Raw genomic sequence first — 14,462 nt, forward strand, 5'->3', positions numbered from 1 at the left:
AATAATTTTCTTCCCTGTCTTTCGCTTAATTTGTTGTTCTTGTGCAGCAACTAACATAACAAGTGAGGGGATTGTTCAGGAATATTTTATACTGATGTTTCCTGTGAGGTAAAATGGAAGGCTAACTCACATTCTTTTCTCCAAAGTCTCTGAAATGCTTATGAGTCTGACATATGCTGAGACGGGTCGCTCCCTTTTGTTTAGCTGGGGGATTTGTGCATTTAAGGTTAACCAGTTTGATTCACATGCTTTGCATCATGCATCCATCACTCTGTAACTGCCTTCTGTGAGCTGGATCCAAACCCAGTCAAGCATTGGAATGGACTGCCCAGGAAGGTGGTGGAGTCACCATCCCTAGAGCTGTTCACAAAACAACTGGATCTGGCACTTAGTGCCGTGGTCTAGTGGACAAGGTGGTGATCAAAGGTTGAATTTGATAATTTTGGAAGTCTTTTCCAACCTAAATGATTCTGTGAAGTCAAGACACTTAAACAGAGTGTCAGTCAAGCTCTATACTCACTGTAGTGTTTGTAAACACATGGAAAGCCTACCATGAACTTAGAGCATCTGCATCTAATGTTATTTTATCCGTAATTTTTTTTTGGCCCAGGACAGAACGACTGGCCAAAGATATTGTGCAAGACATTGGAGACAATGATATTGTGGTTCTCTGTGTCCTCAAAGGTGGCTACAAGTTCTGTGCTGATCTTGTGGAGCACATTAAAAATCTTAGCAGAAATTCAGAAAGGTTCATCTCCATGAAAGTCGATTTTGTTCGCCTGAAAAGTTACCACGTAAGTCAACACCTTTTTATGTAGATTATGGTCGAAGGTCATAACAAATAGTGGACTTTTGTATCTGAGATCCCCCCTTTCAGTTATAAGAAAAACGATGTGAAAAATGTTTTTGTTTGAAAAACTTGTGAGGTTTTCTTTAAAAATATTTGTTCATATCCCTTATGCTTTATGGATAGTATGAATGAGGATATGAACATCTTTGGGCTGGATTGTTTTGTTTAGTCTGTCTTTACTTCTGGACAGAAAATTATTCAAATTTCCTTCATGTTAAATGTCAGCATGTTGTTTGTTCTCAAAATCCTCAGCTGTTCTGTCAAGTTAATTTCATGTTACTTCATTTTCCACCCCCACATAGTTTGGCATAACTGCAAGATGATAAATCTATGTCTTCTTCTAAATGTTTAATGCTAAGTAAATGAAATGCTTTCATCTTCATAACATGCAGTTTACATAGTAGCAAAATATACCACCAGATGATGATAGTGTTCTATAAGATGAAACAAGCCATTGAATCAAATCCAGTGTTGAAGTAAGCAACAAGACCTCCTGTTATCTTCAGAGGAAATTATGCAATAATTCATTTGTGTCAGTGAGGATATGATAGTGAGATGACCAGCCTTTTTTTTAGAACGTGTAATTACACATTTCTTATTGTTATAAGCTATAAATTTATATTCTACCTTGTAGTGCACATTCCATAGTGAGGGAGCATTTCTAGAAGCAAGTTGTCCTAGGAATGTCTGAGGAAGTACACTAAATAAGTGGAGTGATAATAGTGTCTTGCAGAAATCCAAGTTGCTGAGTCCAGCAGTTCCCACAATAACTCCACATCCTTTCCACAGGCAGAGGTTCGTTGGTTGGCATTTTGCTCTGACACTGGTGACCATAAACTTTTCCTAACTTTCACATATCCAGTCTGAATTTTTTCCCTTACGGACGAAAAGTGATTGAGAGCCTTTTCTAGCCATTTGGTTAGGCTTTGGTCCCGGGACTCCTCTTTCAAGAATTAGTTAGGTCTGTGGAGAGCATGTGCAATACTAATATTATATATTTTCTAGGCCAACGCAGAAAGAACCGTGTTTTGCAGAATACACCATCTAAGGAGTCTTTCTGCTGTGCCTTTTGCAATCGGATATGTCTGTCACGTATTGGCCTCATAAGCCACCAGCGTGCTTGTAACAAATGTGGATAGAGCCTTCCCAAATCTTCGTTCGTGAAGCCCAGCCATGATGATATTTTCTGGGTATTCAGCAATATTACAGAACTAATTAATAAAGTAAATTATAATGTTTGTCTCACATAATGGGACATGGAAATTATAATCAATTTTTTTTTTGTAATTATGATAGCACTTCAGGAATACTCCTTGTCAAATATGTGGAAGTACTTAAATGGGGTTTAATTTTGCATCTGGCATATAGGTAATGCACGTGCTTTTCCTATAGGGTTATCTCTTATGCAGTATGAAGATACCCAGGTTTTATAATTTCTTTCCTTGGTGACAAATCAAATCTTATTAGCCATACTAACTCATAACCAATGAGTGGCACGAGATGTATACTGCAGAAGTGTGGAAATCTTCACATCTTTAGCTTAGGAAATAAAAGTATGTTGTATCAAGGTTAAACTGCATACAAATTTTGTTATGCAAGGATGATATTATCAATATTGAGTCCTAGATGATCCTAGCACTTAGTGGCTGTGCATGTTTCAGATCTTAGTCTCATGCTTTATCAGAAAGGTAGCACCTTCCCCAGAAATATTGCTTGCATCTAGTGTTTAGAAAATAAACCCTTTTTTCTTATACATGCTTCCAAGCAGGTGTCATGTATTTAGAGTCTGAAGTGTCCCTAATTTAGTGCTCGGAACAGTTCTTGATGTGTGTCTGATCTTGAGAAGCTGAATGATACTGCAGTATAAGTCTGAAATGACAATAGGATTGGTAGATTCGTTCCATGAGATATGCAGAAATGTAATGCTGAGTAAAGTACTGGTACCACTACCTGCCATCCTTTGCATCTTGAGTTACTGTTGTGTCCTGTGCAATTGCAGATTTTAGAGAATGTTCCCTTGTCAACGTAGCTGGGGTCAGAACACTTGAGGAACTCCCTGTAACTAGTCTGAGTGACTCTTTATCCCAGCCTTATATGAAACTCCCAAATCTCCCATGTTAGTTTGTTCTGTAATAACATATCTCTCACAGTGTTTTACACTTTAATCAGAGGCAATAATTACAATTTTGGAGGTAAGACTCTCCTTGAAGACTTGGAGCATCACCAGTTCCACTCCTTTTCTTCCTTTTGCCTTTTCTGTTCCACTTTCTAGTAAAACTTATTACTGCTTTCTCTTTTTATCCCTTTTTCATTTTATAGACACTGTTCTTCTCACATTATTTATCCTGCTTCCTTTTACTAACTGTTCTCTGTTTCTTTCCTAAAGGGAGTCCTGCTACTCTCAATATACTTCCTTCAGATATGTCTTCCTTCCCCCCTCCAGCTGTTTAAATCCAACAAATTTCAGCTCAAACTCATGGGATTTTTAAATTGTCTCATTCCAACTTCAATACTGAAAGGTTAGTTGATTTTTAGGGGTTGTAATTTAAAGTGGGATTTCTTGGTTTAATCATATAGCAAAAATGGGCTGTAATTGTGACCCAAAGTCAGATCTTGGCATTAGTGAAAGTACATCTTAATTACAAAGTGTCAGTGAAAAATATTGTACTTTGATGTTTTGCATACAGACATGATTACAGGAAAAGGAGATTGTAAATATGACCAGCTTTATATGGCTCTTTGTTTTTCAAACTTGTCAAAATATTCCAGAATTTAGACTTTAGTATTTATACTTAATTAGTATGTTAGAATCTGCTTTCTTATTAAGCAGCTGAAACCTGGGCATGTATCTTCTTTGTTAGACTTCTCCATGCAAATGAATTGATAAAAAAAAAAAAAAAAAAAGAAAGCAAAGTACCTTTAGATTCTCTGGATATTAATGAGTGACTTGTTGTACTTCCATGACCAGGATGGTCTTATCTGGTTTGCAAAGTATTGTCATATGTGCCTGAACGTTTTTGTGAGAAACTTTCCTGTATTTTACAAGGGGCAGATTAGAAGAAAGCACCAAAGTGGGAGTTGGAAAATATGGCTTCAGAAGTAAACAGATAGGAAGCATCATGTAGACTTAAGGATAAGATTCATGAAGTAGATGTAGAGGAAAATAAAATCCAGTGATGGGAAATGGAATGAGGAGCAGCAGTTCTGAGTTTTAAGAGGCAGAGAAGAGAAAACATACCATGTTTTGAATGAACTCAAGAGTAGTGAGAGAAGAAATATAGTGGGTAGACAAAAAAGCACTAGAATAGTCCTCATGTGAAATATGGTGAATGTACGGAAAGATGCATGCCAAGTTTTAGGGGAAACTGTTGTGTTCCGGAAACACTGACGTAAGAACTGATAGAATTTGGCAGCTTTTTAGATATTAAAGAGCAGTGGGACTGACTGTAGAGATTTTTGAGTTTGAAACTGGATAAAAAATAAAATTTACTATATTCAATTTTCACCATGATGAATTTTTTTCTGAGTGATTGTTCCTCCATGGGGAATCAGGGTTCTGAAGTTAAAAAGGAGTGAGGGTTTCAGATTGGTAGAAGAAGTAAAAATTATTTTCAGAAGCATGGTATGTTGAAGTCAAGGATGAAAAGTAGTAGAGGAAGAAGTTGAGTTTTGGAATGTCATCAAAGGAGAACATGACACCAGCAGGAGAGGTAAGAAACACGGATCCAGAAATTCTGTAATACATTTGTGATACTATGAGAACTGTAGCAGAAGAGTAGCCTGTTCATAAACAATAATTAGAGCTTCTGTTTGCTCAGTGTGGAAGAGACAATTTAGGACAGGTTGATAAAGGTAAAGGTTGAATTACAGCTTGAGATAGAGGAGGATATTCTGGCTTATCAAGTCTAATCCCCTACTAAGAGATGCAACAGTATCACCTAATCCTGTTCCTTGGCTATGCCAAATGTGATCTTTAAGTCAAACCTCAATTTTGAGATGGAACTGAAAAAATCAGGTGAAGGAGTAGAGGAAGTACACAGAGTCTGTAGACTTTTTGAGAAGTTCTCAGCAACCTCTCAATAGAAGAGAAAGTAAATGCATGTGAATTAAAACTTTTTTAGTGGACAGATGATGGAAGCGAAAAATTGAAAGAATCACAGTAAGAGTTGTTGAAACTGGTGGTGGGGACTGGAGGAAGAGAGGACGAACAGGCAGACCATGCATTGCTCCCTGTTCTTGTGAAATGTTTAGTATTCCCATATTGTTATCCATAGATGTCTATCGAATTCTCTTAATTACTGTATTTTATAAAGTAAGTATGATAGTAAAGCTCACATCTTGGGGAAGGGCAAGCGAATCTTTGTAGCATAACCTTTTTTCACTGAAAACCATGGAGAGGTAAAGTGGGAGTGAGACTGATACTTTTCCTTAAGTCTTTTGTGATGTCTTTGGTTATACACACGGACTAAAGTGGCAGAAGACCAGCCATCTCAGTTATTTTGAAATAACATTGTTATAACAAACTCTGTTCTTTTGAATAACTTTGGGACCCCATCTGGAGTACTGCATCCAGCTCTGGAGTCCTTAGTACAGGAAAGACATGGATCTGTTGGAGGAAATCCAGAGGAGGGCTATGATGATCACAGCTCTGGGGAGACCTTGGAGCAGTCTTCCAGTGCCTAAGGACCCTACAAGAAAGGTGGAGAGGGACATTTACGTGGGCATGGCATGACAGGACAAGGGAGAATGGCTTTAAACTGAAAGAGGGTAGGTTTAAACTAGATATAAAGAATAACTTTTTATGATGAAGTTGGTAAGGCACTGGAACAGGTTGCCCAGAGAGGTTGTAGATGCCCCAGATATGTATGAACTTAAGAGAATGTTGCTTGCTAGTCACTTGGAGGAAACTTCTAGAGGATTATGTGGATTTGGTCAATTCGTGTAATTCTTTAAAATAAGTACATTATTTATGGTTTCCAGAACATAATTAATACCAAAAAAAATGTAAATATATGACCTCTGAATTGTAATCCATGCACAATGGTTGCATTGAATTCTGCTCACAAACAAATCCATTGATATGATCTGTTTCCTCTTCAGCCTCCAGTTGTTCGAAACATATTTATAACTGTTGGTTATTAGTCTTGGCATAAGCAGGACCATTAGTGCTGCAAAAATCTGAAAACAAGCAACAAAACAAGCATTGTTTAGTAGAAATCTGAATGTTTTTGCTATATGAAACCATGTCAGTAAATAGTTTTGCTTAATCTCTCTACTGTAGGAGTAAGGAAACAGAGATTTTATAATGAGTAAGTTGAAAGCTTGGTAAATTTATTTTTCTGCCATATAGGTTTCCTTCTCATACACCATTACTAAATACTTAATTCCTAAAAGGCACAACAGCATGAGGCATCAGACTATAATCACAGAGTGGTGTAAAATGTGCATTCCTACATTGCATAATAACCTATTCTTATTCAGCATAATTTTACTGTATGGAACTTGATTTTTTTAAGACCTGTATGAACTTTCCATCTGAAAACAATATGTTGAAATCCTGACCCTAAAAAGTAACCTCAAAATGGTTTTATTCATTTAACAATGCAAAAGAAACAGCTAAGTGTCCTACTTGCATTTAGTGATTTGTATCTATACCTAGACTCTACAGCAGTGTTACAATGATTGTTTATTCCCATTCCTGTGTCATGAAAACACAACTTATCATCTCCTGAGAAAAATTTACATCGTGAGATGAAAGAGAATCCACATTAGTTTTCTACTTACAGGTTTTCTCTTGGGCAAGGTGTGAGTTCCCTTTATTTTGCGTCATGTACACAGTTTAGCTGATGACCAGATCATCATCTTGGTGCTGAGTAGCCATGGAAGACTTACAAATTGGAGCCTATCCAGTTGAATTAATTCCTGTCGACTTTAAAGCCAAATTCTGCAATAATTTCATGGGACTGAACAACAAATTATGTGTGAATTATCAATTTGACATGCAGATAAATGACTTCAGTGTAGGCAAAATGTGGTTTAATTTGGAAATGAATAATTTATTATTTATTTGATTTGGAAAGAGGCTGTACATGTACTAGGCATTTAGAACCTAAAATATACTCTTAACGTTTTTCAGATGCATGTCTTGCAGTTAGCACTGTAGACAGTGAATAACTGTACAGAGAATTTTGCAACACAATATACTTTTAGATGCTAATGGGCAGCAAAAATATGACATTAACTTAGTCCACAGAAGCTACCAGTGTAAAGGATCTAGACCTTGCAGTTGTTACTGTTCTGAGATTGTCAACAGTGCTGCCAGAGAAATGTCTTATGGGCAAGCTAGAGATAAGAGATTTGGGACTAGAAATCTGTTCCTAGAATTGCCAAAGGGATTTTATCTTTGTGTACTTTCCATGTTTATGAATGGATAAAATGGAATTTCCATCCTAAAGTAGTAATATTTTTGAAGGAAAGCTCTGGGAAATACTCAAACCTGCTAAAATGAGAGAGTAAAAGGTCCTTTACAGCTCCAAGCCAAAGATACTCCAGAGTCTTAAGCAGGTATTTATGTATCTCTGTATGTCTGATGCTTCAGTTATTTTCTGAAACTTAGTAAGACCTGGGATGGTTAAGAAGGTGAGGAACAGTGGAAACAAACCATATTTTTTGTGAATTGAATGTTTGGAGATGCTACAGTTGACAGTTCTCCAAACTGTCCAAATGTTCATTTTCCAAGTGGTAAGACTTGTTTAAAAATAGAATGTTTTTCATGAAAGAAACAAAAAACCCCCACTTCTACATGCAGCAGTGTCTTACTGCAAAATATCAGCCTCAGAGACACTAAAGCTTTTCAGAGAAATAGCTGAAAATGTGTTAGTGGTGGAAGTTGTCCCAAAAGCTTATTCTTGTAGCAAGCTGATGAACTCTTTAAAGAAATTTACAAAAATATAATGAGGAGAATGGCAGTCTCATGGGTTGAACTGTGCGTGGTGTTATAAGAGTAGCTGCATAGTTTAGGCACTTTGAGAGTAAACTCTCGTAAACTCTCCTACCAGATTCATCTGCATCAGGTACAGATGGTTCATGGCTTGGTGTAAAAACTGAGACACTGGAGATGGGTCTCTTCTCTGATTGCATCAGCTGGAACAATTACCATTTCCAGTTCATTCCTCAGCGACTGCCGTGCCCTCCCAACAGTCACACTTGCCAGCTCAGCTGGTGTTCTGAGCACTTCCTAACCTGTTTCAGCCTGGATGAGACCAGTTATGAGAGACTTCCTATCTGAACTGCTTGAGCTTGCTGGATTCATTTTTAGTGACCCAGATGCACATATGCATCTCAGCCTGCCAGTAGCCCCTGCCAGAGGGAGGGGCTGGAGACAGCCTGTGGGCAGTAACTTCTTTACTCAGCACAGGTCTTGCTGGAAGAAGAAGTCTGTCCATAGCCAAGGGATCCTTGCTACCAAGTATGCAAGCCTCAGACTCATCCTCTTTTTTATCTGAGACATGCTTCTAAAAGGTATCAGGAGCGTGGCTATTTCTACCCTAGTTATTTTTGTGAAACAACCTTGTTTTCATAGTGTTCAAGATAAACTGAAGAAGGCCATGCTATATGGAATAAAATGTGAACTTAAAAAGTCACTGTGGTGAAACTTCTTAGTTCTGCAGGCATATGCTCTCCTTCCGAGGCACCTACAGCTTCCATTTAATGCAATGGCAAAGTTGTGAGATATGAGAGCTTTAATTCATCACTCACTCAAGGCTGTCTTGAGTATAAGGAGGAAGAAAGTCTTTCTGATTTAAATTATTTTAATTAAAACATACAGTCTTTTCCTGTTGGACACTGCTTAGGGGCTTGAAGTGTTACTAATAATGTAAGTAGGTGTTAATTTGTGGGCACAGTTCAGGAAAGGTCATAATAAAGCTGTCATACAGTCAGTTTATCAAGTTTATCTGTAATGTAAAACTTACTCATAGACGGATGATCTCTGTAACTGTATGCATCAGATAACACACCTACACATCACTTAAATATGTTAGCACCATCTGAATTCTTAGTAATTTTTTTTGTAAGTATGAGTAAGTGTTTCAGTGACTCACATATAAAAGATTTGGGGGAACCAAACAACTCAGCCGGGGGAGAACTGAGTAGGAAGTGGCCTGATTGCCATGGGGACAGAACGAGAACAGATGTGGCAGTGAAGGCTCAGTGGTACTGAGCTGTCCTCCAGCAATATCATAATATTGTTTTAAGGCATTTGTGAGGCATATTAAAGCAAGTAACTACTTGCCTTGTCAAGATACTTCTAATTTTTTTTCTGTTGTTTCCTGCTTAGGTATTACCTTCCTTTATACTGATACATGATTTTTATCTGTGGAATTATTTTTTTCTAACTGAAAAAAAATTGGTTTTCCTGTGTTGCCACACTCTCCTTCTGGACTTCAGATCTAATGTAAACTCCACAGAGGTATTTTCTAATCTTCTTTGAGAAATTTTGCTCCCCAAGGGTCACATTTTTCTAACAAGCTGTAATGTTTTCTTTTGAAAAATGTCTTCCAATTTGAAATAAATGTCTTGGATTACAATATATTACATAGGGTATAGCTACTATGTATAAATGGAGTTTTAGATCTGAAGAAGTTCATTTTTCTTAAGGCTTTTAATATTCTTTTTGGTGAGCTTAAATCTTTGGTATTTTTAAGCTGTCCAGATTCCTGGAATGTCTTAACATTTAAGACTGTGAATGTTTTTAAAATCGGTCACTTTTAGAACAGATTCAAAGCATCAAGGGATTTCATTAATGGCATCCAAGAGGTCATCTTTTCAAAGAATTAAATTCTAAAGTTCCCCTGGATTTGTTGTAAAGCAGTGGTTTGTTACAAAGCCTACAAAATTGAAGTTTAGTTTTAGTAAAATACTTTGGTTTATGTTCTGCCAAAAATACACAAGCTACTACTAAATTATGGTATTTTCAGCAATACTATATGTCCTCATTAGGAGAGACTATAGTCTGTATTTTCAGTCTGCTTCACAGATTTTTACAGTAACAGGGAGATGGGATATTACGTATAAGAAAGGTCCAGAACATAATGGTTGCTAATCCTGTCGTTCAAGTAAGATCTGATGAGTTTGAAAGTACTGTGACATTTTTATGCATTGGAAAAATATCACCTTGATTACTTATTTAGATGCTAGTAATACCATTTAGTATGTGGGTTTTTTATATTAAGATCTGAAATGGGACAAAATTAATTAAAAGAAGCCAGAGGGTTTTAATTTTCTCAAGGAATTCCATGACTCTCCTTTACTGGCATCTCTTAAATGCTGTTTCTTAAAACAGATCGTAGCATGTGTGATGTTCCTGCAGTGCCACACCCCGGGAGGCTGTAAGGCATGAACCAAAAAGGTTACTTTAAAGGAATATGGCAATAACAGGAACTCTTCTATTACTGCAGTGCTTATCTGCATGAGAGATACAAAATTTTTTTCCCTCCTCATTTGATAGACAGAAATTAGAATATTTAAATAAAGAAGGGATACTATAACATAACCTTTCAAGAAAATTCACAAAGAGTATGTGTGCTATTAAAAGTTTCCCAGTTGTCACTAGCCAAGGGACTAAACACAGTGTTATGAAGGAGAGTGCTACTGAGTTGTGAGGTTCAATGACACACTAGACTCCAGATTGCTGGAAAGGACTAAGCATTTGAGGTTTTTATCAGTCTCATCTTCTGTGAATTTGCTTACACCTATCTGTTTTCTCAGCCTGTGGCTATTTGACAGATTTCAAGGTTCTTCTGTCTCCCTTTTATCACCAAATCCTAGGAACTAATGATAGTCAGGGTCAGAAGGTTAGTACTCAATGCTTAGTCTAGAGAAAGCTGTTTCTCTTGTGCTTGCAGAATGCCCGAGGGGATGGGGCTTTAGTACAGAGCTACAAATTCGCTATATGATTTTTCACAGTGTTCATTTACTTTAATCATTAATTTTCAACACAGTTAAAAAATTGGGGTAAGACGGTACATATGGATCTAGTAGTGTCCCAGCTGGCATGCTGAGATCCCCTGTTGAAGCTGGGAAATATGACTTCTAGTTCTCCTGCAGTAATGCTTGTACACTTAATGTTAAACAATAATTGGGTAAAAGACAGATACTGCAGTTATTGTGGACTTGCATCCAAAATGATGTTTCCCCAGCTGAGTCCAGTATAGTTGGCTATAGCACGCATGATGACTTTTATGATTTTTGCATTACCAGAGCATAGTAACAGGAGGAAGATTTTCCCTACACTCTTTGGCTTATGGAGCTGAGGAAGAAAAGCAAACCAAATCTCCTCTTCCAAGGGGGCTCGTATTACATTATTATCACAAAATGGGGACACCCTTAGCAATGCCTCCTGGCAGTCCAAAAGGAGTACCTGAGTAGGATTATGGCAGTTCTGGAGGGTATGCTTGCTAAATTTTTCTTTTAAATTGTAAGTTTTAAATTTATTTGCCTCTCATCTCTGGAGACAAATTATGTGATCTGAACTTTGCCTCACACAACTGAAGAGCCCTGTGAAACTGTTAGTACCTGTTCTCATCCTGCAACATACACAGATTTTGTTTCTATGTTTTAAATATTGTCTTACAGAATAAAAGTAAGTTAGAGTACAAGCAAACCTCAGACTACATTCTGTGGAAATTAACCTGAGTTCTTAGGATACATTGTGTTTCTGATATATATACAATTCAAAACAGTTGGTATCATATGTTCTTGATTTCAGTTCAAGCTTACAGGTGCTGTTTGTGCCATGTGGTTATATGTGGTGCAGCAATCTTACTGCATCATTCTTAAACAAATAACACATTTAACCAATACCAAGCAATTACATAAAACTGAATTGCTAAACCAGAAATAAAAATACAAAATAATTTATTGTCTATAATCCTTATTAGCCAAGTTAAGTGGTTTGAATTCTGCTTCAATTTATGACAGTTTGGCCCTTTTTTAAGATACCTTACCTTTTTTGAATTAAATACAGAGGAGACATGCAGGAGTCCTGGTACACAAGAAATTACTGAATGTCTGAACAGATGATTGCAAACAATCCCATTTATTCAGTTTAATAACTCATTGTTGCCCAGAGAATTGTTTAAGCCGAATGACCTGCCTTGCTTTTACAGTAGGGAAGAAGCATACCCAGGTGTTACTGCAGGTCAGCTGATAAGGAGTACCTTGCTGTCAGTAAGTTCACTGTTTGCCTTTCTCTGTCCAAAGCCAACTTCCTCATTGCAGAACTCTGGCCTTCCCTGGAACTGGATAGACTAGCCTGTATTTGAAGCACTTTCAAACCTGAGTGATGGAGCTTTTAGTTAAGGAATAACAAGAAGGAAGAAAAATAATAAAATATAAGTGAATATTTAAATTAGTTATATTGTAGATCTAATCCTAGAGAAGTAAAGTATGTCTTACGTGGTGGCAGCTAGAACTCTGATAGATGTACACCTACACCAGTTTAAAATCTACTGTCGTAGGTTGTCCTGGCAATAGCAATAAGGCTGTCTCAGTGCAGCACAGTCAGTGGTGTGGTCAGCTCAGGAAGGCATCTTTAAAGCTGACAGAGATACACAAAGCTGTCAGTGCTTCGGTGCAAATGTACCTTTACTGTCCCTGTGGGAGAGGGGATGTCCTGGCAGTGGGTGTATGCCAGTTTACTGTATTTGACTTCCAGTTGGCTCAGCATTGTTGGATTGTTTGCGAGGTATTCAAAGCACCTCTGAAAAATATATCAGTGACCTGGCACTTGACTATTTTGAATGTGGGTGTACCCTGGAGGTTGCAGTCTGCCCTTTGGTATACATGTGATTCTGGGGAAGGGAAGGCAAGCTTTCCAGTCTTTACTGGGAAGTGATCTATATCATTCCCACTCATTTGCACAAGTCTCCAGCTTAACAGTACTTACTAGTTGCCCTCTGAATGTTGCTTCTTAAGCCTGGATAGTCCTTCCAGTTGTCTGGCGTGAAAACTGCGACAGCTCATGTTCTACACCCTTGAGGTCTCTTGTTCTTTGTTGTTGTTCTGTAGAGAAGAAACCCAAAACAGTATTAATTCGAGTACATGATGCTTCTAAGTACCCTTCTTGGAAAACTCAGTTGTAGGAGATGGGATGATGGTGCCAAGTGAAAGAGCTTTCCTCATGGGAATCCTCAGGTTGGGGGATTTGCAGTATCACCCAAAGGGTAGAAAGCAAAGCAGAGCAGGCCTGATGGTCACATCTTTCTTTGTAATGAGCTTCCTTGATGAATTCTCAGAGAAAAAGGTAACCACATTTTTTAAAGAAATTCCATACGAACTTTGCGGACTGTAGTAATTAGATACGTAATAATAACCTTGTGTCCATAATTCATAATTTAGTTATGCATTTAAACTGTTCTGTTATAGCTACTTTTTTGCCATGTTTAAAGAATCTTTGTTTCAGTGGGCCCAGTATTAATGTACTCCAGATTCTGTTTCTTTAGAAGAGTAACAGATGTTCACAGTTTGGTGCAATTTTCAGATGAGCAATGCTGTTTATAATGAATTTTCCTGAGACCACCCAACTCATTTCACTTGTAACTTGAACTATGTCCAAGTGTTGATCTCAGGAGATGTAAAAGAGATGTAATAATCCTGTGCCCCACCCAGTTCAAAAGACATGACTTAGTATAGATGGAATTTAAATATCTATACTTTGAATCTACATAGAAAGCAAAGGCTTTACCTTATATGCCATGAAAAATGGAGGTGAAAATAACATTCTTGCTTTCATTCATCAAGTATTCATAGGATCTGAAGATGTATATGGACAAGGTCTGAATGAAATAAAATTATAAAACAAAGATGAACAGGTGAAAAAGCACAACACAGCAAGTACAACCAAAGAAATTGAGATTTATCCTGGAAAATACAGATTTATTAAGCACAGAAAAAAATCAGAAATGTAGGATTAAATATAGCTTGGGATGAGGTGTAGGGGTGCAATACAATGCATCATGTCTTGTCAGAAACAGCTACAATAAATTTTGTGCTGCATGAACCAAAACATAGTGTGATTTAGATCTGTCTCTATCTGGGACAATATCTTTAGTGTCAAACATTTAACACCAAAAAAGAATTAATTGACAGGGTTTAGGGATGTTAGAAAGCAAGTTTTGAGGAACCCTGGGTGACAGAAAGTGAAGCTTCAATTCATATTTTTGCATTTATAAGAAATCGTAAAGACTCAATCATTTGGAACAACTCCCAAAGAAAAAAGAAGCTCTGAATGACTTGAGACCATGAAAATTAAACAAACAGTTCTGAATTGACAGTAATTGGTCCTGAATGAAACAGGTTTTTTTTCTTTCCTGACATTCATTGTACTTTATACTTAACATTTAGTGCAGTGTTATTTTGAGATTATAAACTGAGAACTCAGAAAAATGCACTGGGAGGTTCCTATGGCAACCATAATGTGCAAATTATCTATGTGAACATTATGATCACGGTAATGTGACACTGTGGTGTTGAGTCTTGCTGTTTGACAGGTATGTATTTTACAACATGAGTTAAGTGATGAATGTGGATAGTTACAAATGGCATTAAAATT

General features: G+C 37.2%; 1 protein-coding gene across 4 annotated transcripts in view; it reads left to right on the forward strand.

Moving 5' to 3' along the window:
- The window catches only part of PRTFDC1 (phosphoribosyl transferase domain containing 1), a 44,723-nt gene that overhangs the window by 6,154 nt on the left and 24,107 nt on the right, over positions 1–14,462 (forward strand). For all 4 annotated transcript variants that reach the window (XM_027658755.1, XM_027658756.1, XM_027658757.1 and 1 more), the window contains exon 3: positions 611–794. In XM_027658755.1, the coding sequence (XP_027514556.1) occupies positions 611–794 (184 nt within the window). The remainder of the gene's footprint in view (positions 1–610; positions 795–14,462) is intronic.

This window comes from Corapipo altera, unplaced genomic scaffold, assembly GCF_003945725.1.
Source record: "Corapipo altera isolate COAL_440 unplaced genomic scaffold, ASM394572v1 63, whole genome shotgun sequence".
In the NCBI taxonomy this organism is placed as follows: Eukaryota; Metazoa; Chordata; class Aves; order Passeriformes; family Pipridae; genus Corapipo; species Corapipo altera.